A 27,851-nucleotide genomic window follows, 5' to 3' on the forward strand; every position below is an offset into this window, starting at 1 on the left:
ATTCTGGAATATAGCATTAGGCTCTGGGCTTCTAGCAGCAGCACAAAGGGACTCCTTGTGCTCTTGAATCCTTTGGCTCTGGTTCTCAAAAAAAAAGAAAAAAAAGATCTACATAGCACAGGAATGCCAACACAAGGGGCTTAAAAAAATTTGGAGTGGGTGGAGCCTGAGCTAATGCCAGAGCACACTTTTGCTGTAGTGAAGAAGTGAGTTTTGTATTTCAGCAACTGAGTCAGAGGCTTTCCCATCTGCTTCTCTTGCACATCTTGTGCTCGCACTGCAACAAGTATAATAGGGAATAGAATGGGGCTGTAACTTGTGGGGTGATTTGCCTAGGGGGAAGATCCTCAGTCCATCTTTTGTATACATGCATTCATTGAGCCTAGTACTCAAAACTGCACAGATCATGTGCTCCTTCACATGTGCCATATATTCTCTGATATGTTGTCACTGTGGGCTCATTCAGCTTATTTTCCAGATGATCTTTGTTTTCATTATAATTTCCTTTATGGGCCCTTTGAGGGTCTTTTTCTCTTGCTGCTCTTGCTTTTTCCCAGATCTGAGATGAAGGAGTATTGAGCGTCCTGCTCTTTCTTTGTCTTTATTTTAACTTTGCAGAGGCTCACCAGAAACCTGTCTGGAAATTGGCTTGCAGTCTCCTACACTGTTGTTGGTTTAAAAAAAAATGGTCTAGACAAGTTGGAGTTCTTAGAAAGGGGAAGGGTTAGGATTAGAGGACCTGAAGAACTAATTAATCAATTGCTATAATTTTTACTGCCCAAGAAATTGTTAGTGTAAATAATAAATTGGTTAGTCATAATTTCCTGGATTGAAAAGAGATGGTGGCTACTAGCCAGTATAAGTTTAAGAATATTGCCAACCCAACAAAATATCATTCTGTGGCAGGAAAATCCAGTAAACATAATGTGTTTCTTGACTTAAGAACATGGAACTGTGTCAAATCTTATTGGCGGAGTAGAAAAAAATATTGGCTGGAATATTGACTAATGTGTCAATGTATAAATGGTATACATGAAACGAGACCTTGGAAGGGCTAGTCTTAGAAGTGAGTACAGTATGCAAATATTTTTTCATTTATGAACTTACTCATCAGATATCCATATAATGGAATGAAACAGCAAACACATTGGAAAACAGTATTGCTCATGACTGTCATTAACAGGAATTTAGATGGCCTAAATGTGTGAAGAGCTGAAATGCATGCAAAAAACCTTGACAGATGTTGATAAAAAATGTGCACTGCTGACTAGACAGTTTGAGCATTTGGAGTCATCGATATGATAACCCAAGAGAAGAAGGAGTTTTGGATTTGATATCCCGCCTTTCACTCCCCTTCAGGAGTCTCAAAGCGGCTAACATTCTCCTTTCCCTTCCTCCCCCACAACAAACACTCTGTGAGGTGAGTGGGGCTGAGAGACTTCAAAGAAGTGTGACTGGCCCAAGGTCACCCAGCAGCTGCATGTGGAGGAGCGGAGACACGAACCCGGTTTCCCAGATTACGTGACTACCGCTCTTAACCACTACACCACACTGGCTCTCAAAAGTTAACTTAGTATTTTGGTTTGTTTTCAGTATGGGAGAGTGCTTCACAGTTAAATAGCAACAAACATAGCACAATAATATACCGTATTTTTCGCTCTATAAGACGCACCAGACCACAAGACGCACCTAATTTTTGGAGGAGGAAAACAAGAAAAAAAAAATTCTGAATCTCAGAAGCCAGAACAGCAAGAGGGATCGCTGCACAGTGAAAGCAGCAATCCCTCTTGCTGTTCTGGCTTCTGGGATAGCTGCGCAGCCTGCATTCGCTCCATAAGACGCACACACATTTCCCCTTACTTTTTAGGAGGGAAAAAGTGTGTCTTATAGAGCAAAAAATACGGTAAGTATCTCAGAAGACTGAAGGCCATCTCCACAATTATTTATGCAAATGTTTTAAGATTTTATTACAGACCCTAAACAAATGTATAGTTTTGATAGCAGAAGAAGTGATTTGGAGTGATTAATGAAAACTCTCACATTATGCATGTTGTGAGTACTAAAAGCAATTGTTTTTCCTCTCCAGAAAATCAAAATAGCAGCCCTGCGAATGTACACATGCTGTGTGGAGAAAACAGACTATGAGGAATTCTTTAACAGTAAGTTTTCCATCTCTCATCTCTTGTTCACTTCTATTACATCCCCACCCTTAGGTTATGAAGGAAGTAGGACAGCCTGCAGCGTGGGTTTAATGCTCAAATCTTGCTTATTTCCTTATAAGTGTGTATGCCTACACTTATTTCTGCCTGTTATAAGGAACAGTTCTTATGAAACAAAGCCCGCTATACAGCCAACATATTGCATATTTAAAGGGAAAAGAAAGAGGTCATTCATATCCAACCTACTTTTTTAAAAAAACCAAATCTTAGCAATATGAAAACACTAGTCTTCACTGTCACTGCAGGTAACCTAGGCACTGAGTTTCCTGCCCTGTTGCCACTCCTGTATGCTCAACTTGTTTTTCAACCATCCTATGATCCTTTAATTATTCAAGCACAGAATGGAATGTGAAGCCCATGTTTGGAAGAGAGTTATCATTAATATGGTCCTGCAATAATAATTAATGACTTGGCTGTTAAACAAGAGAGTGGTTTTCAACTAATAGATCAGTGTATAATGAGCAATTGAGTGGACAACCAGAAATCATTAATCCATTTTTCCTCACCTTTCTAGTTTATAACAGAATCAATAAAACCACAAAAACTAAAGAAGTAAACACGTAAAATTAACCAAGTTGCAGACAGAAGGCTTGCCTAATGAATAAAAAATTTCAGAAAGTGGTGAGATGTCACCAGAGAAGGTGCCATATGAATCTCTGAAGATGCAGAGTTCTAGAACAGTTGCCGTAACAGAGTTTTCCCACATGTTCCGACTAATCATGCTCAAATGGGGTTGGGAGATGTAGGAAGACCTCTCCCAGTGATTTGGGTGGATTGGCAAGATTGGCAAGGAATTGATCCTTTAAGTATCCTTGATGTAGGCTGTTTAGGAAATCTACTAGGTCAGCTTCTCCACCCCATCTTAAGCCATGAAGAACAAGGATCAAACACACAAGTGGACTACACCAGTTGGGTTCATCATAAGTCTTTGCTTGCTCCCACTCTCATCCCTGTAGTTTTTTAATTAATTGAAGCTCCCAGAAACTAGAGAGCCAATCTGGTTCTCACTCGTAAGAGTGGATATTTGGGAGTGATAATTTTGAGAGTGCTAATCATTTCTCCATTCCAGAGGTCAGCTACAGCTTGAAGGGAGGGGGCCATAGTTCAGTGTTAGAGTACATGCATCCCAGTTTTAGTCCTTGCCATCTTCAGGTAGGCCTGTTTCCTGTCTGAAACCCTGAAGATCTGCTGTCAGTCAGCATGCAGACAATTTTGAGCTATATGGACCAATTGTCTGAGGCTGAAAAGGGAGCATTCTTTGACAGAATCACCACTAGTCACAGCTGAGAAAATCCCCCAGAGCCATAGGGATACAGTAAGGGTTGTCTTCCTCCTCTGCAGAGGTGAGAGGTCGCAGGACACATTTTAAGGCAAGTATATTAATGATGATAGTTCATGATCTTGGTATTACATTCTTATGTTAACACCTTGCTCACTCAAAATACAGCATTTGTTGTTTATTTAAAATGTTTATATGCTTAGCTGTGATTCCTGCATTTAGCTATGACTCCTGCATTGCAGGGGTTTGGACTAGATGACCCTTGAGGTCCCTCTCAGCTCCACAATTCTGTGATTCTATGATTCTCCAGTTTAAGAAAAACCAAAGTTGACTCCGACAATAAAATAGCAAATAAAATTAAACTTAAAATGCACATGAAGCAATAGAAGCACAGGAGAGTATTAAGTCTAGCAGAACCATTGGTTTAAAGCAGCTTTGGTAACATGCTGAAAAGCCTGGGCAAATATGCTGGAAAAGACATGTGACTTGGTACCAGGCAAAAGTCCTTCAAGAGGGCATTCTACATAATGGGTGATAAAACTGCCTCTGCCTGGTAATCACCTAATTTCAGGTGACAGGAACTTAGAGAAGGGCTTTCATATAATGTAAAATTTGGGCAGGCTTGTGTGGTCAACTATCTTGAGTCCTAAGTCATTAAATGCCCTTGAACTGTTCCTGGAAATATACTGCAGCCACTACAGTTATTTAAGAAGTGATCCTAGTTAGTAGCCTAGTTATTCAATTGTCCAGTAACAAAAGTTTCCAAAAAGTCTTAAAAAGCACTACAGCACATTGCAATAATATAGATGAGAAGTTACCAGGGTGTGGATAGCTGCTGCCCATTTGTTTGTTTGTTTGTTTGTTTGTTTGTTTGTTTGTTTGTTTGTTTTAAAGACAGGCTGTAGCCATGGGCATAGCCAGGATTTATTTTAAGGGGGAGGCAGGCTTTATGCTGGGGGGTGGGGCAAAAGCAAAATACCTGCAATACAATCAGGCAGCTAGTTCAGCATTTCTGTTTATTTACTTAATGGGGGGCAGCTGCACCCCTGTGACTATGCCCATGGCTGCAGCTGGTGTATCAGGCTTAACCATGTGAAGGTGCTGCATGCCGTGGGTGGCCCATGAACCCCCACTGTATCCAGCCCCATCCAGAACAGTTTGGACATCTCCCTGTTCTATGAATTGCCCACCAACAGTGAAACAGTGTGATAGGTCAGTCTAAAACCCGATAAGGAGCAATAAGCTGAAGCTCAATCCAGATAAGATGGAGGTTTTGTTGGTGGGCGATTATCTTCCTTGTGGTACTAACTGCATAGCAAATTATCATTAATTTTTAAACTATGCATAGGAAAACATTTGATTTTGTTACAATATTTATTATTGTATTTTATGTTGTTGTTATTATTTATACCCTGCCCATCTGGCTGGGTTTCCCCTGCCACTCTGGGTGGCTTCCAATACATATAAAAACATAATAAAGCGTCAAACATTAAAAAATACATTTGTGTAAATTCATATACTTTTTTAAAAAAAGATTAAAGTAATGGATTTTAAAAATAATTATATATATATATTTTTAAGAATTTCAGATGCCTGACACGTTGAACTCATGGTTTTTAGTAGCACAGCTTCATGTCTGGTAAGCAAAACTTTAAAGCTATATTTTCTGCCCCTCAAAAGCTGTATTTTCTGAATTCTGCAACATCTATACCAACTACAGAAGTCTGTCACTGCTAGTGACAAAAATATTGGACTTGTGGGCAGTTTTTTAAAAAACAAAGGTCAAAGAAGCCTAATATTTGTAGTTATTTCTAAAGTCTAGTGGGGGAAGGATATGGCTAGGAATAACTTTAAAATAAATAAATATATAAAGGTTTCATTCACCTTGTATGGAAAGGTCTCTTATTTAGCTGTTATAGGAAAATCTCACATTTACGTAAAAGTGGTTTGAATTGTGAGAACCTGTGGTGATTTTACTTTCTGGTTGTCAGAAGCCTTTAACAAATTATACCATTGACATTTACATTTGCACCTCTAAAATGTACCTACAGATTAAGTGAATGCCAGGTTGGTTGCATGTAGAATATTTAACACCTCAGAAAGTGAGTTTTTCCTTCATTTGTTAAATAACTGGCCAAGAAAAATAATTAGGCAAAATATAGTTTTCATCTAAAGTTACGTGTTTGAAAAGGTCAAAGTGATATAGCAATGATGCAGAAGGAAGGAAATTATTTTTCCAATTGCTTGCCTCTCTGAAAGTTAATAGCACTAGATTTGAGTCTACCAATATAGACGCTCAAAAGTTGTCACCGAACAAAGTGTAACCACATGACCCAGATAGCATGTGTACTTTTTTTCATCTCTCCTTTTCCAAGCTTTCTCAATTTCTTCAGGGTTCCAAATGATATTATGAACTTTATTCCAGTGGTGTGTGGTGTTAGCTTACAACAGGCATTCAGAAAATGAGACACCTGAAAGATTAAAGTGTGTATGCATCTCATGAGTGCATTTAAGAAAGCCCCTTATTAGAGCGCATTAATCACTGGGTTGGGGAAATAAAGGTGTCATGCAGACACGTGAATCCTGAGCTAATATAGGGTGCTTTGGGGAGATTTTGGCTATGTCCCAAGGTGAACTGGGGATCTGACCAGGTACCTGAAGTAAAGTCCTGTGGTGCCTCAGTGATTAAGATGTCTAAAAATGTTGCAGAAATTTTTCTGCTAACAGCAAAACTAATGTATTTAAGCTTACCTTGAAAGGGAAATACTAGGTAGGCTGTGAGATAAGGGAGAGTAGACACCAGGATGGAAAGCTAAGCAGAATGCTCTCTTGTGATTGACAGGTCAAGCTTGTAATCAAATGGAATTGTTTTACTTTGACTCTCCAATCTGTGTTCTTGAGGAGGAATGTTGAAGAAAAATAACCTTTGCCGTATATGAGCAAAAGCGCTGAAGCATATATCTATCTTGTTTATTTAATTATTTTTATTTATTTAACAAACTTATATTTCACTTGATTGGAAATAGACTCTCTAAGCGGTTTACAAGAAACAAGCATTAACATTTTAATAAAAGACAAAGTATTTAAAGAATTCAAATACAGTGGAACCTCAGTTTTCGAGCATCTCGGAAGCCGAAGGCCAAATGACAAAAACCAAGAATTAATTGCTTCCGTTTTCAAACATGCCTTGGAAGTTGAACAGCTTACAAGGCACATTTCTCCATTTTTTCAATGGAATTTGCAGATCGCCCATTGATCCTCAGTTTTTGAATGTTTCGGAAGTCGACCGGTCTTCCAGAACAGATTATGTTCGAAAACCGAGGTTCCACTGTATAATTAAAATCAACAGTTAAGATGAAACAGCTTAAATCATATGCATTCATCACATGCATGTCTGGAAAGACTTGCCTGAACAAAAATGTGTTAATAAGGCGCTGAAAAGAATACAGCAACAGTACCTGCCTGGTGTCAATAGGCAGGGAGTTCAGAAGTGTGAGTGCTGCGAAAATAAAAGATTGTTTCCCCACCCCACTCCCAGTACCTATTTATTTGTTTGTTTCATACAATTTATATACCACCTGTAGGGAGGAAAATCAAAGCAGTTTACAAAACTGATAAAACAATGAAATTATCACTAATGATTTACAGCCATAATTTAAAACATAGAGAAAGTAAAAATCACAATAGACTAAAAAAACAACAAAACTCATACTAACTTTAAGTGATTCCTTTTTTATCTCTCCCCTCCGCCCAACTGCAACTGCTACCCTTGCTGGAAAACCACAGCTTGTATCCTTCTGAAATTTGTCAGAACACACACACCCCAAATAAAAGTTACAGATATTTCATTTTGAGTGCAACACAAAAAGCCCCGGAGCGAGTTGCCTGCACTGTTGTTCAAGCCTCCTTTGTTTACCTCTTTCTAAAATGCTGAACAGGGGAGCAGGAAACTGTGATGTTTTATTAGAGAGCTCTAGCTGCTTAATGGTGACTAAAATAAAAAACCCCAAACAAAACTGAGGATGGCTATCGCAGGAGATGGATAGTACTCAGAAGCCGTCTTCAGTGGGCAAGTACAAGCCGTGCATTTTGGACACACATCCTACAACTTGCACACCAACTTGCTCCAGGCTGAGGTGTTGGAAACCGAAGATATCTGAGGACCAAGCTAGGCATTAAATGGATCTTTGCATTTAATTAGCAGGTTTTAAAAAAATGCAAATGGCATCAGCTGAAGCATGATAATTATTAGGATTGCAGCAGGTAAGGAGAGGAACCTGAAAGGTTGCTTTTTCCTGTTGATACCTGCCTGTAGGTCTGTGAACCAGCCTGAGACCTCCGGGTATAGGGGGTATACAAGTTCAATCAATCAATCAATCAATATCCTCTCTTGTGGCCCTGTTATATGTTCCCCAGATATATGCCCATAGCATAGAATAAACTTGCCCTGTTCATATTTCTAAGGTAATTATCTTTTTTAAAATAACATGGATAGTCTTTTTAAAAATCCCAGATACTGTATTAATACATCTCTAAAGCAAAACTTCCCTATACTCAAAATATGGTTTGGTTGTTGAATAATTGAATATATTACAAAACATGACCTTATGGTAAAACAATAAAAAGTTTTGCAGCTGTGTTGATGTAGTTAGAAAATCTAAGAACGTGTGTCATTTAACCTCAAGTGGCAGTTGTTGTAAACGAGGTACTGTTTTTTTAAAAATAAACTCCAGATTCCATGACCTCATTCAGGGTGCTGCAACACTGCTCTGTGACAGCACTAAACATCCAAATATACAGCATCTTTTAAAGCGTTGGGCTAAGTGTTACTTGAAAAAAACATTTGGTTCTTGTTCCATCAGTGAGAGCTTACCGTGCTTGGTCTCTGCCACTTTTGGATCCTCTTTTTGTTGTTGTTGTTGTTATTATTATTAATAATACTACAGGGAACATTTGACAAAAGTTTTATAGTAAAAACGGGTATGTCCATGGTCCCACGGAGCTTATAGTGGTGCTTATGTTGTTATCAGACACACTGCTGCTCTATATTCCTGGATCATGCACCAGTTGAATCTCCTCCTTTGTCTCCCCTTTGTACTTCTCATACTCTTAAAGTCAAGATTTCCAGAATCTAATGTATTTCCTTTGCTATCCTCTAGGATGTGTTTAGTACGAATGAAGCAGGAAGGAAGAACAGGAAAATACATGTGTCGCTATATAGTTCATTCTATGTGGGAAGATGTTGAGCAACGTGGGAAGGTCATGGGAGTAAGTAGTCTTTGGCACAGATTCCTTTATCACATGACTGTCATGTTGTGTCGGTGTCAGGAAGCCAGTGCTTCAGAATTCAGATTGCCTTAGCCATGTGGTCCATCTAACATTTTACTATTTAATATATTTGGAAGAATGACTGAGCAGAACAGTGAACAGATGATGTTTCCAATGATCTTTTCTCACATGCAAGTACAGCTAGCCATAAACTTCATCTTAAGCTAAATTTAAGTATCTCGCACTGAGGTAACTGCAACAGCTAATATGTATTCATTCATCTGTTTTTGTTTATTGCATTTATATCCCACCTGCCTTGCCTTCAAGGAGCTCAAGGTGGCATCCCCTCTCCATTTTATTTTCACCACAGCCCTGTAGGTTGTTAGGTTCGGCTGAAATCCTTAGCATAGCTGTGTGAGATTAGCAGGCAACTCCTTAACCATTGGAGAGTAGGTAGGCAGACCTTGGCAAAATGAGGTATAAATGCTAGGTTTGACCAACTGGCCAGTGATTTCTTGTTGCCAGCAATAATCTAATGATGGTGTCCAGTTATTGCACTGTGGATTGATTCTTTGCAAGTGTTCATCCTTGATGGGGGAAAAATGCATTCTGACTACTTATACAGAATGGACAGCAGTTGCTATGACTTCATGGGTTGCTGTAGAGAGGTGTTAGCCACTCTCTTAGACACTCCCATCATTCTGTACCTGAGGAAAAAGTCAGCTTGCTGCTCCTATGATGTACTCACAGTGGAGGTTTTCAAATCATCCTTCCAGTCTATAAAAAAGTGTGTTGCCTAATGCTGAGAACTAATTATAGTAAGCAGCAGTCAGAGCATTGGAAGGTCAAGGATATACCTTCAGCTGCCCAGAGCAACAAGCTAACAATTAGCTAATCAAGCAGTATTTATTTCAGAAAGTCAAATCCAATCAAATTATGCTTTCTGAAAATATGCTTGATTTGGTCAGTTTCACCAATGTGATTTAAAAGGCAAAGCCTGTCATGTAATAAAGGAGAAGGCAAAAAGAAGAAAAAGAAAAAACTCTCCTGGCATTGCCATGGGATATTTTTTATAAGGTATTCAGTTTTACTTTCTCCGTAGTAATTCTACCAACTCATAGTTGGTAGTCCTATCTGAAGAAGTGTGCATGCACACGAAAGCTCATACCAAGAACTAACTTAGTTGGTCTTTAAGGTGCTACTGGAAGGATTTTTTTTATTTCTACCAACTCATAGTTAATGATGTGAAGGCCTAGGGGAAAACACGGAAATATTTTTTCAAGAACTTTAAAATAACTTTCCAGTGGGAACACTGAAAATTTTGGGGAACACTATAAGGAGAAAATTTCTCATGCAATATTTTTTTCTCTTTGAATGAGTGATATGGTTTTTAAGAAAAGGATGTATAATATTGTTATTTTTATATCAGATAGTCTACAGTAGAGTGCCTTATTCCTGAGTAAACTGTAGGCATATATAGCACACAAATTCCTTATGCATTTCTGAATCTAGAGAGCGCTGCCATCTTGTTGAAAAGACTATACATGGCCTAGCTTTCTTTGAATTGCTCCTTGCTTCCTTCTGATGATGTTTGATTTAGTTTTGAGATTCTAGAGCAATTCTCCATGGCTTCAAAATCTCTGGAAGTGTTGCATCTCTAAATGTAGCCAAGATTAAAGGTCAAAACATTGCTATTTCCTACCTGAGAAATAAAAATACTTGTACAAGAAAAAAATATTGCAAACCTAAGGATCATTGATGAGGAAGCTGAAGTCTTCCAGATGTTGTAGGATTCCAGCTTCCTTCCTTCCTGCTCATTGACCATTCTGGCTGGGAGTTGGACTCCCAACAGCATTTGAAGACTCTCTGGTTCCCCAGCCCTGCTAATGGGGATTTTGCAAACTATTATACTTGCTTTATTAATTTAGAGGATCATTTAACTATAATGAGACTTTGTGTGGTTGAAACTACTGCAAGCTTTATTTCAGTTATGGGTTAGTAATAAAGAAGAAAATGGAGTGGTATTGAAAGACAGAGTGTAGATTAAATAACATTTGTAAAGCCCTAAGTCCTCGTCCTTTTTGTAGATAGATATCTGGCACTGGCTTCTTAAGCTGTATATGAAGGCCAGAATAAAACACGAATAAAACACAATAAAGTCACTGTTTGCTTTATACATATTTTTCTGAATTTTCACATACAGGAAAGTGCAATTATTATTAATTATATTAATATTACCTGAGAATTTTTGTTATCGTTAGCTTGTAAGGAAGTCTGATTCCATAGTTTTCTTGTTCTGCTGACCCAAACAATGATGTTTCTTAAAACAGAAGCACTCACTTTTATGTTAAGAATTAATGGCAGAGAAAGTAAACTAGCTCAAAGCAACGAGTGCTCATTCCAAAACGTTGATGATACCTTTCTAGGCCAAAAGGGGGATTTCAACCTATTAAACTTGCTTACTCAAAGTTAGAAGGACTTTCGACTTTCAGAATTTTGATTTGAGATCTATCCGTTTTGAGTTCTATACAAAAGCATAAATCGGTAATTTCATACTAACATAGCATATAGATATAGCAGTGTAAGTAACAGGCACAAGGAAGGTCAGCTATACTTTTACAAAGAAACACCATTTAGGGGAAAGCTTTATGAAGAAATTATAAAAAGGTCTGTAGTTAATTGAAATACTTTTGAAAGATAACTATGCTGAAGAAAATAAAACTTAGATAATATTTTGGCAAGGCAAGTGAAACATTGCTTTCATAGCTGGCAATGCGTAGAGAAAATGGATGTTAAAATTATATATTTCAGATCTGGTGGCTTTGTTTAGTTTTAGAACATGCCATCTGGTATTACAGATGTAAGGATATCATGGTTTGAACCAATGCAATCCATTGCATTTTCACTTCAAATTTATGCTTACCCCTGTTTTAAATGGTGTATTAATTCATAGACTAGTTGTTAAAATTGTTGCAATCTGAATCTCAGCTGCAAAGTTTTGGGACCCTTTAACCTGGGCTCCTTCAGCACTCTTGATTGTTGGCAAGAGTTGAGACCCAAAACTTGACACAGCTGTAAAAACAGAAAGAAAGCCTTTGGCCTCAGCAATTCTACTGGTGCAGGCAGATTTCATATATAAATTTTACTCTCCTGCCCCTAGAACTAATGAAGTCAGTTTCTTTTGGTGGTTATGCAGCCAGGTGTGTCCAGTTTTGTGGCTAACCAGTGTTCTTTACTTAATTTTTCCACTTGTGACTTTTCTACCAAACTTAAAAACAAGCATGAAAATTGGCTTGATGCAGTGATTCAAAGTATTACTAGTAACATTAGGCTCGATAAAAGATTTCCTTTTGATCCTGCTCTGCTCTTGTGTCTGTCTTGCATTTTATAGGCATGAACTGTCTAATCTGTCAGCTGCTCAGTAGTTTTCGTAGGTGAGAGCCAGGGACAGAACCTGAAAACACAAATTAATGTTCTACCTAAACAAATAAATAAATCTGCTGAGATGCTTCTAGAAAAAGAAAAACCCTGAATCATCTTTTCATTTTCAAAACATCTGAACTGGGGATGGGTAGGATTAAAATAAATGGTAGATGTTTGTATATGTCGCTCAGTGAGTTATAGGCCTGGTTTGGATTGTCACATCTTTGCTTTTTAAGCTGATATGTTCACATTGTAACTGAATAATCCGTCTTGTTCCAAAAGATTGTAAATACAGTTTCCCAGTTCAGACAAAATGGGAAACCATGTTTAATTAGAGTCTTCTTGGTTCAGTCTCTGTTTGCTGTGAAGGAGTTCTTGCATGGCCAAAAGGTTTTGTATATCTCAGCTTAATAAATGGAGAGGTGTTCATTTGAATGCACCTATAGGCTACTCGCTGATGTAAATTTTAAACTAGGATTTTGGAAGTCTGCTATGCAGTTGTGCATGCTCTGCACCCCCCCTACACTGCTTGATCCCCCCCCCCAAATATATCAAGTGAGTCTCTTGAATTCACTGACCCCCATTAAGCTGATCCCCACAATGCTTCTGAACACATACGGAGAATCTTGGTGCATCTGTAGATTGATGGCTATAGCATGCAATACCAAACTAGAGAGAAGTAGGAAGCACAGAATCCCACAACCTCTTCCTGATCCCTAAGCCCTAGTTATTTTTTATTTCTGCCCCAGTCCTTAGAAATGTTATCTTCTGCTTAAAATTTCAAAGCTCTCACTTTCTATACAGAAACTTAAAAACTGTGGAAAACATGACTTAAAATCACATCTGAAATAAGCATTCCTAATGGCAAACATCTTTCTAACAAAAACCTTGCCTTCAAGTTGGAGTGCTGCTCTTATCCCACAACGTACAAGACTTGTTTGTTCAGTGTAAAATCCTGATTTGTAGCTGAGCCTGTTTTAAAAGCTGTACAAGATGATAGGAGCAGGAAGAGGCCGTCCAGCCCAACATGCCAACCGCATTTTAATTTAACTTAATCCCACCTTCCTGCTTTCCCACCAGACCACTCAGGCCCCTCCTTTTCCAGAAACACATCTAAGTGTCTCTTGAATTCATTTATTGGTCCCGCACTGTGGAGTACAATGAAGTCTTTGTTATGTTTTTAGGTAGAGCTATTTATACACAGTAGCCCCTATTCTATATTCAGTTACTCTGGAGTGGTTCAGATGAAGTTTACTGGGATTACTTCATATTACACGAGAGCGGCTAAAATGAGAGTCTTGCCTGATGTTCTGCAATTAATTGAAATAAAACTCATGCTTCTTTCTTTCTTCCTTTCTTCCTTTCTTCTCTCCCCCCCCCCCCACCAGTACACTGTGGATTAATTTATAGTAACACTAGACTATAATGGCACTAGAGGTTAGTATACAAATCACAGTCTTAATCTATTTCATAGATGCCACACTTCCAATTCAGAAGGATCTCTCCTGTTACAAACAGATCCAATGATAGCAAGGAAAGGAATCAGTAAAATTAGTCTGAATGGATAATTATCACAGGACCAAACAAATTGTTCATGTAACCCTGAACCACTTAATTGATAGTACTGTTGCTTTTCTCTATATGAGCAGGAGAGTAAAAACTGCCTAATTTACATGTCACAGTAAGCCGGTATTGTGGCTTATCAGAAACAGGCAGTGTGCTAGTGCATGCTTTCCAGTTGCTCTCACTTGCTCATGCTAAAGGAGGAGCAAAACACCAGGAAGCCGCAATTAAGCTTGGCTTCCCATTACATCCAACCCAGGATCCTAGTTTGTTGCTCTCTACCATGCCATTTTTTAAAAAAACTTGAAATTGCTGACTTCTTAAAGCGCAACAGACTAGGGTCCAGGGTTTGGACAGCATAGGAAGCCATGTTTAATTGAGGCTTCTAGTTTCTGCTGCTCATGCTGCATAGGAGTGAAATAGGAACAGTTGGGCAGCATGCAGGAACACACTGGTCGTTTCTGGTAAACTATGATAAGCCAGCAATCTTGACATATGGTGACAGGAAAACATGGCCATTGTGTTCCTTCATGTTCGATCCCAGTGAAAGGCCAGACTAATGCACAGAAACAATGGGATAACAGTGACTTTAAACTCCAGCTAAATTTATGGAAGCCCTTCCATGTGGTAAGTTAGCAATACATATCTGGAGAGTTCTCAGCCCCCCAAATAAAAGGAGGGTAAGTTTAACAAAGGGACGTGGGTGGCACTGTGGGTTAAACCACAGAGCCTAGGACTTGCCGATCAGAAGGTTGGCGGTTCGAATCCTCGCAGCGGGGTGAGCTCCCGTTGCTCGGTCCCTGCTCCTGCCCACCTAGCAGTTCGAAAGCATGTCAAGTGCAAGTAGATAAATAGGTACCACTCCGGCGGGAAGGTAAACGGTGTTTCCGTGTGCAGCTCTGGTTCACCAGAAGCGGCTTAGTTATGCTGGCCACATGACCCGGAAGCTGTACACCGGCTCCCTCGGCCAATAAAGCGACTTGAGCGCCGCAACCCCAGAGTCGGTCACGACTGGACCTAATGGTCAGGGGTCCCTTTACCTTTTAAGTTTAACAAGGGAAACATTTGGACCCATGCAGTGAGTCACTGCATATGAACAATAGAGCGCATAAAAAACTTCTACGTAGTTTCATTTAAAACAGTGGCAGGGTGACTGCTTGTGTGAATTTGGCCATTTGCGGTGCTTGGAATGAACTAGTTCGGTTTAACCAAGTTCACAAAATTCATTTTAAAATCTCAGAACTACATCTGAAAGCAGTTCCCATAATTGCAGGTGAACTGAACACGAATCAAGTCCATTTTGGGGTAGAACTTTGAGGTGTGTCTCTCTCTCTCTCTCTCCATCATTAATTTTTAGAAGGAATTTGAAAACTTTCTTGTTTACCCAGGCATTTGGTGAATACTAAAGAATACTGTTTGCAACAACCCTGAGATCACTGGATGGAATAATATTTTTAACTGTAGCTGTTTTTAGAATACTTTAACTGTTTTAGAATTCTTGTTTGAAATGTGGGTATGTTTGCCACCCTGAGTTTTCAGGAGGGGAGGTGAGGTATGAATTCAATAAACAAATCTTCACTATTGAAGATACAGTATTTGAGTTGTTCTCTCAACTTGACAAAGTATGGAAACTATTTCTCATTCGTTGGTTTCCTTCTTTGAATTAGCCCCAAGATCATACCTTATTCTTCATGCATTTGCTAAAACCCTGGAGGGTAATCAGGATCACCCTAGCTGGCTCTGAGCTCTGCACATTTACTGTTCTTTCCCACAACCTTCATACATTGGGTGAGAGATGAGAACAGGTCCTGCATACACAATTTTACAGATGTAGGGCCTGTATGAGTGATGTGAAACCATGTTCACACATACCTGTTCTCACATTGTACCCAATACGTGGAGGTTGTGGGACAAACAGCCACAGTGCCACTTCTCTCGACATACAGCTTGAGGAGAGCTCATGTCTATTATTCTTAGTCCCTCCTGGTCTGCATCCCAATGAAGGTGCATGTCTGGCACAGAAAACTAATCCAGTGTTAGATTTTGCATGTAAAAGGTAAAGGTCCCCTGGATGCAAAATGCTTCCATCAGTCTCTTCTATTCAGCCCGAACAGCCTTGGTTTTTTATTTTTTATACCAAAAATGCCAGTCAAAGCCCACAGATCTGCCCTCACTTCACTGCAGATTTCTATTGGGTATATTTACTATGAGAATGGCAATTCCAACTCCAAAATTGCAGCTAATGAGCACATACAGGAGATAGTAGACCAAGCAAAGGGGGAGGGGGACTGTGAGAGTTGTAGGCTCATAGACTGTATTCCAAACATCCACTTCTTACAGTTCTGTCTTTTGTGCTACTCTTCTCTTACTTGTGGTCAGAGGCTATAATGTTCATTAGGAGTGTCAATACATCTCAGTCAGTAAGTCAGTATAGCGAGGGTGGCTTATATAGATTTCTTGGAATTACCTCCACCCAAAGCCACATATTTGTATGAAACAGATTCCATGCTTCAAAAGGTCAGTTCCTAGTGGTGGGAAGATGGGCTGGTATAAACAGTAGTGGGTAGCTCATTGGTTACTGTGAAAGGGCTTTTCATTGGTAATTTGTCTATGAAAGGTCAAATAGAATTTACATCATTGAAAATTATGGGAAACTATGACAGAGGTATAGCCACATGAGAAGGTGCTATGAGGTGATGTTCCACATACTGCTTCTGATCATCCTGGGTTCTCCTGATTTAGCATCAGGGTATAATGATTGAGCCCTCATATTCTTTTTTTTTAAAGTGCCATGACCCTCCCTCTTGTGAACTGTTGTAGAATCATAGAATTTAAGAGTTGGAAGGGGCCAGCCCCCTGCAATGAGGGAATCTTCTTGCCCAACGCAGGGCTTGAACCCTCAACTCATGAGATTAAGAGTCTCATACTGTATTGACTGAGCTATCCCAGAGAAGATCTTGCTCCTAGAACTCAACCATATTGTCATTCAATGTTGATAGTACTCTTCTTGTGCCTCCATCAATCTGCTGTCCATATGATGCTCTTCATATCTCTGCCTTTCCACACCCTCCCTTGTTCCTACTTCTTTTTCCTTTCTAAAGTTTCTAAACCCATTCTTTCTTAAGTCTCGCATTTCTCCAGTAATTCTCCAGTTGTGCTCTCAACTTCTTTTGACATTCAAATGTATTGTTTCTCGTGTGTGTGTGTGTGTGTGTGTCTGTGTGTGTGTCTGTGTGTGTGTGTGTGTGTGTGTGTGTGTGTGTGTCTGTGTCTGCATGCCTTTAATCCTCCCTTTCCTGACTGCACTGTTTCCCACTTTCTGTTACATATCATTAAATTACCTCCCAGCACCCATCCCACTACTTCTGTTGGTACATTTAAATTCCTAACATAGCTGCCCCTTCATTTGTATAGCTAACCAAACTCCAAGATCTCACCACTCTTTTTCAGCAGGATGTGTTCTAGATAATAGATTTTCAGCTGATGGGTTGGGACCTGCTGCAATGTTATAACCCTGTAGAGACCTAGAACAAGTATTACAAATATACAGCATTTGCCAAAATCTCTAATTCTGCTCTTCAGATTTTGAAAATGGTTTTTGAATTTTAGGTTGAGATCTGAAATTTAGCCTGTGTTCTGATGCTTTTCATTAGTTAGCTTCTGGATTTCATTTTTGAAATGGACAGGCCAGCTTTACAAGGGAACAGGAAGGAGGCTGCTGTCCTCCCTTGTCCACTGAAAGCGGCCCAGGAATGAGCCAGTAGGAGGAGCTGAGTGATTCTCAAGCTGCTGCAGGCCAGATGTTACCTGCAAGCCACTATTTGCCCACCTCTTGCTTATATGTATTTCATCCACACCATTAAATACCAGCAAATACAACATGACATAGAAATCTCAACTGTTAAATAAAACATTTGTCAGCAAATACCATGATGTACAGATAATGTATGGTAAATTATACAGCAGAGTATTTTAAGAGAGGGAGAGAGAGAACAAACTTGCAAATTGCAGCTGTATTCTGAACCACTTGAGCTCAATTATGTTATTGCTTAAGAAAACTAGCTGGGGAAGATGATCCTTCTCTCTGGGTTTGTGGTGGTGGTATCAATCAGCTGCCTAAAAGTATATCATATCATTAAATGAGATCCAGTTAACATGCAAAAGACTACATGTCAGTGTTATGTGCTAATCACTTATACCCCCCATCTATAAACTGAGGACATAAAGTAATTTAGCTATAACATCTTAAAGCAAAGCTTTAAGTAAGCAGTTAGTTCTGCAAGTGAATCAATGAATGACGACCAATTTATCATAAATGTTATCTCATTTGTTTCCCCCGATAATGATATGCTTTCCTAGCTTAGCCATGTGTACTCTTATCTTACCTTTCCCTCAAAGATGTTATGAATTGTCACACTGTGCTTCTCACTGCCAGTCCCATTCATTTAAATGGGAAAGTTAAGCATGTGCTTAACTCTGTCACCAAGCTCTGCAGTGCTTTAAGGTGATTAAACTTGGCTAGATTGAACCACAAATGTGCAAGTTTGAGGCCTGTTAAGAAAGCCTAGCAAATAAAACGCACTTGGTATTTTGGCACTGGCAATCTTTATTTTGTTGTGGCAATTTTTGCTACAAATTAAGAATCACATACCGCCAAAAGATGAACACAGCTAAAGAGCAGATGAACACTTTTTGCTACAAATTAAGAATCACATACCGCCAAAAGATGAACACAGCTAAAGAGCAGATGAACACTTTATCATAAAGGGTCCTTTGCACATAATTTTTTTCAACAAAATTGAACAAACATTTTGGAGATTTGCAGAAACTGTTGCATTGGTGGGACATAAGTTTTGCAACAAGGGTACAATGTGTTTACATAACATATAAACAAATGTTTAAAACTTAAGAATCCTCCAGGATTCTCGACATCTTACTGTGTAACTTTTTTGTGGTTCACTTTCCTTCTTTTCCTTTTAGTTGAGGGCAGAAGTAGGGCAGAGAAGTAATTTTTATTCACTTCAGAAAGGTTATAGTAATAAAGGAACTCTTGTTAACATCAGAGAGCATGGCAGCCAGGAGTTTTCACAGTCTGGCATTGTTTATTTTACCAGCAATTTGGAACCTTCTGCACTCTTAAAATATTGGCAAGAAAATCTTTAACTGTTAACTGTTTTGTGGCAAGCATGAATATGATGCCTTGGGTAGGAGGAGCGCTTAAGGGGAGCTAAGCTTTATTTGATCTAGAAATCCCTCTACATTTGAGAGAGGAGGGGGAAATCCTGCAGTGTATATGACAATATTTCAAGGCTACATATGAAACTTTCACTTTTACAAATGCAATGTTCAAATATAACCAACGTTATGGGCAAACATTGTAATGTGACTAGAGATTGAAAATGTTTAAGACAAATATATGACACTAGAAGACATTAGGTGAAAACTTTGATAAAACTCTGTATTCAGATGTATCAATAAACTATTCTTTATTGTTACAGGAACAATCCATAACAGTCCTTGGGCTCCCAGGCTTGCCCCTCCCACCTCTTCTTATGGTACTACAACCACGAGGAAACTATAGGAAACTTTTGTTTCTATTTTTGATTAACAGCAGTTTAGCATTGCACCAGAACCCTACACTGTGGTTAAACTTCACTATGGTGTATTAAAAGAAACCAGCTTCGTAGCCCAAGGTTTGAAGGTGGCTTGTTTCAATAAACCATAGTTAAAGTTAACTACACTTTGTTCACATTTAGTTGTAAAGGAAAACCACAGTTAATACAGAGTGGAAGAAAAAGCTTCCAGTCTCCTTACAGCCATGCCTGAGGAAGACAGTGGAGGGGGAAGCATGAGAGCTTGAGATCTTGCTATGCCTGAATGCAGCTAAGGTGTCCCTCTATATTGTCCTTGATAGATACCATACTGCTAAGAAACAAAAATAAATTTTAAATGAGTGCCATTGAAATCCTTAGGCTGAGAGACTGGGAATAGTTCTTAAGCCCTGGAGCGCAACACATTTACCTAGGAGTAAGTCCAGGTGAATTAGTGGAACTTACTTCTGAGTGACTTGCTTAAGACTGAATGGCTTCTTTCAAAACTAAATAGATCTCAGTGGTCTTATATGCAGGTATACTCCAAAATTGCTATGGAATTCTTGGATATAACTTTTAATATATACCCTTTGGTGAAATTCTGAAGATTCCATCCACCTAGTACAGTGGTACCTCGGGTTAAGTACTTAATTCGTTCCGGAGGTCCGTTCTTAACCTGAAACTGTTCTTAACCTGAAGCACCATTTTAGCTAATGGGGCCTCCTGCTGCTGCCGCGCCGCCGCTGTACGATTTCTGTTCTCATCCTGAAGCAAAGTTCTTAACCCGAGGTTATATTTCTGGGTTAGCGGAGTCTGTAACCTGAAGTGTATGTAACCCGAGGTGCCACTGTATTTGTTGTTCATCGCTCCTAAGAATCCTTGTCTATTTTGAACCAAAGCAGGTACTGGAGTCCAAGGTCTGTTTTTTGACAAAGTGTGAAGGAGCTTAAATTTACAGGAGAAATCCAGTGGCTATTAGCAGCATTAGCATTGAGTAGCAGTTTAAACTTTTCTAGTGCCCTTGACACTTGAGACAAGCTTGTAGTCAGTGAAGTCATTTCTATTGAAAGCCAGGTGTTGAGAATTGCCAGTGCTGGGAAGACGGGATTGAGAAAAGAATGTTTCTAAAGAACCCTTCTTTAAGTTTATTTACTTATTTTAATGAGATGGTGTTTCTCTAGTATTAACCAGTTTCCTCCAAATACTGCGATAGCCCTCTTAAAAAGTGTGATGTTATCCAGGATACTGCCCCCCCTCCAATGTAAGAGTCATATTTTTATTTATTGCCATGTTTATTTAGCTTTGTTATCTCCTTATTAATCTCTTTCTTAAAGCTGCTGCTTTTTGCTTTTATATAGTGAGCTGCTCCCCTAGGGATACAAAGTCCAGGACCTGTCCCTGTAATGGTGCTGTTTATTTTCTTTGCCCCCTTGCAATTGCCTGCTGTAACATTTGTAGTATGTGTTAAGTAATCCTTAAGGTAACATTTTTATTATGTCATAAAAAGTGCATGGCAAATATATTATAACTCATGGAATTTGTTTGTTTTAAAAATGGAAGGATAATTTATTGAGTGTGTTACATGAGAGCTGCTCCCCCTTATTAGAGTATAGAAATGCTGCTTATTTAGGAGTATGTTCTATTGAGAAAAGCCATGGTCTCTGACATGCCTAGAAAGTACAAGCCTGGTTGGTTAAAAGTGACATCATAGTTTATGTACTCAATAAAAATTTAATTAAGTCATTACAGAGGTTGCAGTCATCATTTAACCCTGTGATTTCTTCTATTTAGCACTTTTTTCATTAAACATTCAGTAATAGCCCAGTGACCAAATCTTGATGGCCTATAAAATATATGCATGAATTTTCATAGTTTATATAAATGGAAAAATATGAGTAACTGACATAAAAGAACTTTTTCCTTGTGGTTCCACTGTATGCGTGTATTATAAAAATAATGTTATGAAGGATAACAGTTTAATGGAGGACTATATATAAGCCATAGGTTTGATAGTATGACATGAACTAATTAGCTGTTGGAGGGGGAAATTATTACAAGGCAGTAACTGCAGGGCTATATGCATATTAATAGGGCTTTGATGACATCATTGATGAAGCAGTACTGGTTTCTTTTATCAAAGTGTTGAGATTTGTGTATGGTGTTATTCATAGCTTTCTTTTGTGTGTCAGATTCAGCAACTGATGGTCCAGCATGATCTTTGGGGGCTAGATATTCAAATTCTGCTCGGTCTCCCTTTTACTTATAGTAAAAGGTGGCCCAACCGTAATCTGCTGCCCTTCAAACATTGCTGCGTTCCATCTCTTGTCAGGCCCAGCCACCATGACCAATAGACAGCAATGGTGGGAGTTGTAGCGTAGCAAAATCTGAACTACCACAGGTATCCCACCCTGTCAATGTTGAGTTCTCCGAGTGGCTTCATGTAGTTTACTTGCCATATTAGGAGCCATATTTGGAAGATACTCTTCCTGCCTTAGTTTTGTTTAGTAGTATATTGCCCATGCATTGCAAATACATGCAGAATGTGGTGCTGAATGTGCACCTTCCTTATGTATTCCAAGGCTCTTCTGTGAAATTCATTTATCCAGACATGTTTCCACCAAACCCTGGCCAACAAGGGTGCTTGTTCTGTTCTATCTAGATGTGGGTTGGATAAGCAAGAAACTGCTCACTTCTGATTTCCCCAATACTACTACTGACTGCTGTTTTATTTTTCAGATTGATTCTGTTGCCCTGAAAACGAGTATGAGAAGCATGACAGAAAATTTCTATGCAGCTATTTTTGGATATGATGAGGTAATACTAATGTATGTAGACAAGATAAATGGCAGGTGCATATTAAGCACTACAAAAAAGATACATTATTTCTGTGCTGAATATACTGTGTTTTCCAAACCATAGAGATTATTCCAATGGAAGTGTGTTTGTGCATACTTGCTTGTCTTGGCTAATTTGTTCTGCTTCTGCTAATGATGCTCATTGACTAAAGCTAGGGAGTGTGATGTGGTCATAAGGGAGCTGTCTTTTGCCCATATCGTGCTGCATGTTAGTGGGGAATGTGTTGTTCATAGGTAGCATGAATCCGGGTAAAGATTTTGTGCCTCATGCAGACTTTTGTACAACTTGTTTATTTATTTTTTTGAAATATAGAGTATCAGCACCTGATCCCTGAGGCTACTGAATCTGCTTCTCAGAATTGTGCCCAAGTTTTCATCGGTTTCATCACTATATTTGCTGCTTGTTTTCCCTCTGCTAATAAGATCTCTGATGCTTTGTCTTCTCCTACCAATAAAGGAAGGCAATGTACACACCATAAAAAGCAGTAATAGTAGTAGTACTCATATGCCACTTACAAGCCAAAACGGCTTCCGATCTGTTTACAAGTATAAAATGAATTATAAAATATCTACACACAATTAAACTACACAATAAAGAGCTAGTTTAAAAGCATAACATTTAAGCTGTTATTATTGGAAAGTTTGAAGCTGTATTCGTACATTGCTACACTTTAGAGACTAGAGGGAATGTCCAGCTAAATAGCCATTTGTAAGGTCTGAAACGACTTCCTATTTAGTGTTTACATTTTCCTAATTTGCTGTTTTTCTTTCGTTTTAGGGAATTTTATCAGATGATCATGTGCTTGCAGCAGCCATCTGGAGAAATCTGTTCAACAAGCATTGTGAAGACCCAAGGCAGCTGGAAATAATGGTGGAATATATACGCAAGCAGGTGGGCAACTATTTATAATGTGGATGTTCTCACTACATTTCAAACAATATGCATGCTTGGTGTACTTGCAGCTGTGGAATAATAGCCTTTCTTCACACACACACACACCCAATTCCTTAACCATTGTTAAGCCTTTGAAATCTGCTTCAAACACCAGTTTACAGGAACTTATTTTCAAACATGGTTATGGGCAGCATTGACACAATCTTTAACCAGGGGAAAGCATGTAGAAATACCATATTTTTCCATGTATAACACGACCCCATGTATAAGACGACCCCTACTTAAGGGAGCCCCAAATTTAGAAATCATTATTTTAAAGTTGTTCAGTTTTGGGGAAAATCACCCCAAAAGCTGTTGAGCTTTTTTTGACCCACCGCACCTCAGAACAGCCTTGTTTCTCCAGTCAGCTCACCCAGTACTTATTGTATAAATCTGTGTATAAGATGACCTCCAATTTTTGACTAAAGGGATATTGTCTTGTACACAGAAAAATACGGTACATGGTTCCAATTCCTTAACTGTGGCTAAGGGATCAAGTTTTTGTCAACCTACGTAGGCTCATGTAAGGGCAATTATAGAACAAACAAAGATTCAAAGTCATATGGAAATTGTCCAGTCACACCTAGCAATAATTTTACCATCCTACTAACCATATATTTCAGTACCCTAATACCCAGTAGAAATGCTTTTCTAAATGTAAAGCGTTTTTGCAGGGGTGGGGGGTTGCAAACATCATTAAAGCAAAATGAGATATATTCATTTTAATGAGATAGTTAGAGTTTTTGCTTTGTAGAAAGAAAAACCACCCATAGAGGCAAAAAGGAAATGGCATTTGAATGATCCCTTCCACTATAAATGAAAACTGATATATAAAGAATAAGATCTGTGGTTTTGGTTACTCTAGATGCCAATCACTTGCACACAGGCAATTGGCATAATGGTTAGAGTGTAGGACCTGGACCAGGGAGGCATATTGGAGAAATCATCATCATCATCATCATCATCATTTTATTTGTATGCCGCCTTTCCATAGTTAAAACAATGCTCAAGGCGGCTTACAACATGACAAGATTTACATAATTACCAACATAACAAAAGTAATAAACAATAATTAGAACACATGAAAAGTACACAACCAAATGGAAAACAATTTCCACATAAATCATAAAATCTAAAACTAAGAATACAGTATTAATATCAATCACAATTTAAAATGATATAGATAAAAAATAATAGCAATTAAAAAACACACACAAAAAACAAAACAGAGGCCTTTCTGCCCAGCAGCAGCAGTAGTCCTTTATGGAGCCTGTCAGGCCCCGCCCCAAACCAGGTGGAGAGAGGCAGGTCAGTCCTTAGACTTCTGATCATCAGGCCAGTCATTCTCCACCTAACCTAGTTTGTGAAACACTTAGGCTAAAATATGGTAATTTCATGAGCTTCTTGGAGGTAGAATGTGAGATAAAATGCATTTGTTTATCACATTTATCAGATGGATTACTCTAGCAAGCAGTATGTAGGAGCCATCTGCTCATTGGAAGCCAATATTTTCTATTTGTCTTCAGATTAGAGAACAGCTCAAATCTAAACAGATACATGTTGTACAATTGCCTTTTATATGGCATTATTAAATGGCATTATTTATCTTACTAGGGTGGTGCTGTGGTCTAAACCACTGAGCCTCTTGGGCTTGCCAATCGGAAGGTTGGCAGTTTGAATCCTCGCGATGGGGTGAGCTCCCGTTGCTCTGTCCCAACTCCTGTCAACCTAGCAGTTCGAAAGCATGCTAGTGCAAGTACCTAAATAGGTAGTGCTGCAGCGGGAAGGTAAACGACATTTCTGTGTGCTCTGGTTTCCGTCACAGTGTCCCGTTGCACCAGAAGCAGTTTAGTCATGCTGGTCACATGTCCCAGAAAGCTGTCTGGACAAATGCTGACTCCCTTTGCCTGAAGAGAGAAGAGCGCCGCACCCCGTTGTCGCATTTGACTGGACTTAACTGTCCAGGGGTCCTTTACCTATTTATCTTACAAATGTCTGGTTTACTTACTAACACCTGGTGGCACTGTGGTCTAAACCACTGAGCCTAGGGCTTGCCGATCGGAAGGTTGGCGGTTCAAATCCCCGTGACAACGGGGTGAGCTCCCGTTGCTTAGTCCCAGTTCCTGCCAACCTAGCAGTTCAAAAGCTCGTCAAAGTACAAGCAGATAAATACCGTATTTTTCGCCCTATAGGACGCAATTTTCCCCCTCCCAAAATGAAGGGGAAATGTGTGTGCGTCCTATGGGGCGAATGCAGGCTTTTGCTGAAGCCTGGAGAGCGAGAGAGGTCGGTGCGCACCGACCCCTCTCGCTCTCCAGGCTTCAGGAAGCTATCCGCAAGCAGCGCCCCCCAGGCATTGGGCTTCGCGCAGCTCTCCCACGGCTGGCAGAGAGCTGCCTGTTCTGGGGTCGGGGGAAGCTTGGGCTTCCCCCGCCCCAGCCCTGTGCCTGGGGGGGGGGGTATATATATATTTTCTTTATTCCCCCCCCCCAAAAAAACCTAGGTGCGCCCTATGGGCCGCAAAATACGGTAGGTACTGCTCCGGCGGGAAGGTAAACGGCGTTTCCGTGTGCTGCTCTGGTTTCGCCAGAAGCGGCTTAGTCATGCTGGCCACATGACCCAGAAAAACTGCCAGTGGACAAACGTTGGCTCCCTTGGCCTGTAAAGTGAGATCAGCGCCGCAACCCCAGAGTCGTTCACGACTGGACTTAACTTGCCAGGGGTCCTTTACCTTTTTTTAACCTGAAATACCATGAGATCCCAAATTCCCTCTCTTTACTTCCTTAGTGGTTGCACAGGTAGACTTCTGATGAGAGGTATCATATTTAGAATCTCTCTTGGGTGACTTGCATTATTTTGTTGTGATTGTCAGGTGCAGCACCTGGATGCTATTCCTGCAGAAGACCTGCTGCTGTCTGGTGAAGTGACCTGGCGCCCCCTTGTGGAAACAAATGCTCAAAGCATTGTGAAACCTGCTTTACCCACATATAATGATGAAGGACTCTGAAATCTTCATCACCCTGCTTGAAAACGTTTGCTGCTGACTGTGTTTAATTCTATATGTGGAACAATTCCTGGAAGTGAGACTTGATTTATACTGTGGGGATTTCCAGGAAAGAAAGGAATAAATGCTGTATTTGCTGTTTGAAAGAGTGATTAGAACTCCTCTTTTTGTAATTATTTTCACCTTAGAAATATTAACATGCTACTTTTATAGTATTATATCTGTGGTTAAATGCTGCTAGTTCATTTCAGGAATCCCTCAGAGTTCCATTATCTGGTTGTTCCAACACACAGGTTCTTGAATGGAGCTTCCTTTTCTTGAGAGCAAGATAGTTTACCAAAGTGACAGGCAATATGCTTTTCGTCTAGTAAGAGGGGATCAGCTGTCTAAACATACCATAATTCTGTCTTCCATAAAACTGGTAAGCACAAGCATGGATGTGAAAGACGTTCTTCGGTACAAGTATTGTGCATCTTGGGACAAATGAGAAACTAGAATTCCAAAGCTTGAAAAAACGCGGAAGTTTTTGAAAGGATTGCCTGCCCTTTCCCAACTAAGGTTAGTATGAAGCTGAAATAGTGAGGGACAGTTTCCTTCCCTGCCTCTGTAATAGTTTTTATGACCCAATAGATGGAAGAGTTTTTGTTTCTTTTTTAATGACCCCATGGGAGGCAGAGAGCCAAACTAGACATGATAGTAATGTGCAGGTTTTAAAAAATGCAGAACATCAGCTGGCATTAATTGGGAATTTCTTTCCACTGAATGTTCCATCTGCATTTGAGAAATTTACCTGAGGATTACAGCATGGGAGGAAGGTGTTACATTTCTCCTCCATGCCTGATGCAATCTTGATTATTGTCAGCCCCACCCTAGCTGATGCTATTTGCATTTTTTAAAGCTGCACATTATGCTTGTCATGTCAGGCTGGTTTGGGCCCAAGACTTGTGATTAAAAACCACTTCAGGGTTCCGTGTCTCCAAACTCTGTTCTGAAGGTTTTTGCAGTATGAGCAACATTTCCTATTCTTGGGTTTGTTTTGCTCAGGTCACCTCTTTATAAATTAGTGGCTCAGGATCCTATGTGACTAACAAGAGTTCATTCGCTTCAAAACAGCCCTTGTATGTGCTGCATTAAGGAGGTTAGCGCATTATTCCATTCTAGAGGCACAACCTATTTTGTTTCTCTTATGGTACAACATGTAACCCGAGAAACAATTCTCATGTTTTTCCTTACCATGTAATGCCTTTGCTGAAAACCTGGAGAATAGTTCTCCACACACATTTTAAAATTTGATCCAAATAAATGTACTGAAAACAATATAGAAATAAGTCTTTCATTTTGTACAGCATGCGCATTCACAGAAGTTGGCTTTTGATGCTTAACCAGGTCTATGCATGTGTCTGTGCTCTTCCTCATACCTTCCAAAGGGCTGTCAAGTGTTAATCCTCTTGGGAAGACTCAAATATGACCCCCAGCACACAAACCTGCTCTTCAGTGGGTGAATCCAGGCAAGCACTCTTATGTTCTGTATTTGCTACTGGCAGATAATTATGTGATGGGGTGGACTAGAAAATGCATTATTTAGTGCTATTATTCCTGGGGAGGTGGTTGCATGAAAGAAGCTTGTACTTCTTTTAAGTAAAGGCAAACGTCTTTCAATGACTGGCTTTCACAGAAGTTTCACCCTAGCTGCCTTCCTGGTAATTGTCCTGCTC

At 39.5% G+C, this 27,851-nt stretch overlaps 2 protein-coding genes across 5 annotated transcripts in view; one reads left to right on the plus strand and one right to left on the minus strand.

Annotated features, from left to right (window-relative positions):
* Positions 1 to 26,282, plus strand: part of UQCC1 (ubiquinol-cytochrome c reductase complex assembly factor 1) — a 44,592-nt gene extending 18,310 nt beyond the window's left edge. For all 4 annotated transcript variants that reach the window (XM_081194777.1, XM_081194778.1, XM_081194776.1 and 1 more), the window contains 6 exons: positions 2,087 to 2,159; positions 5,080 to 5,137; positions 8,658 to 8,766; positions 22,080 to 22,157; positions 22,977 to 23,090; positions 26,005 to 26,282. In XM_081194777.1, coding sequence (XP_081050903.1) covers positions 2,087 to 2,159; positions 5,080 to 5,137; positions 8,658 to 8,766; positions 22,080 to 22,157; positions 22,977 to 23,090; positions 26,005 to 26,139 — 567 coding nt within the window. In that variant the 3' untranslated portion in view covers positions 26,140 to 26,282. The remainder of the gene's footprint in view (positions 1 to 2,086; positions 2,160 to 5,079; positions 5,138 to 8,657; positions 8,767 to 22,079; positions 22,158 to 22,976; positions 23,091 to 26,004) is intronic.
* The window catches only part of CEP250 (centrosomal protein 250), a 138,401-nt gene that overhangs the window by 88,833 nt on the left and 21,717 nt on the right, over positions 1 to 27,851 (minus strand). The gene's annotated exons all lie outside the window — the stretch shown is intronic.

The sequence above is a fragment of the Podarcis bocagei genome (genome assembly GCF_964188305.1).
Source record: "Podarcis bocagei genome assembly, chromosome: 5".
NCBI lineage: Eukaryota > Metazoa > Chordata > Lepidosauria > Squamata > Lacertidae > Podarcis > Podarcis bocagei.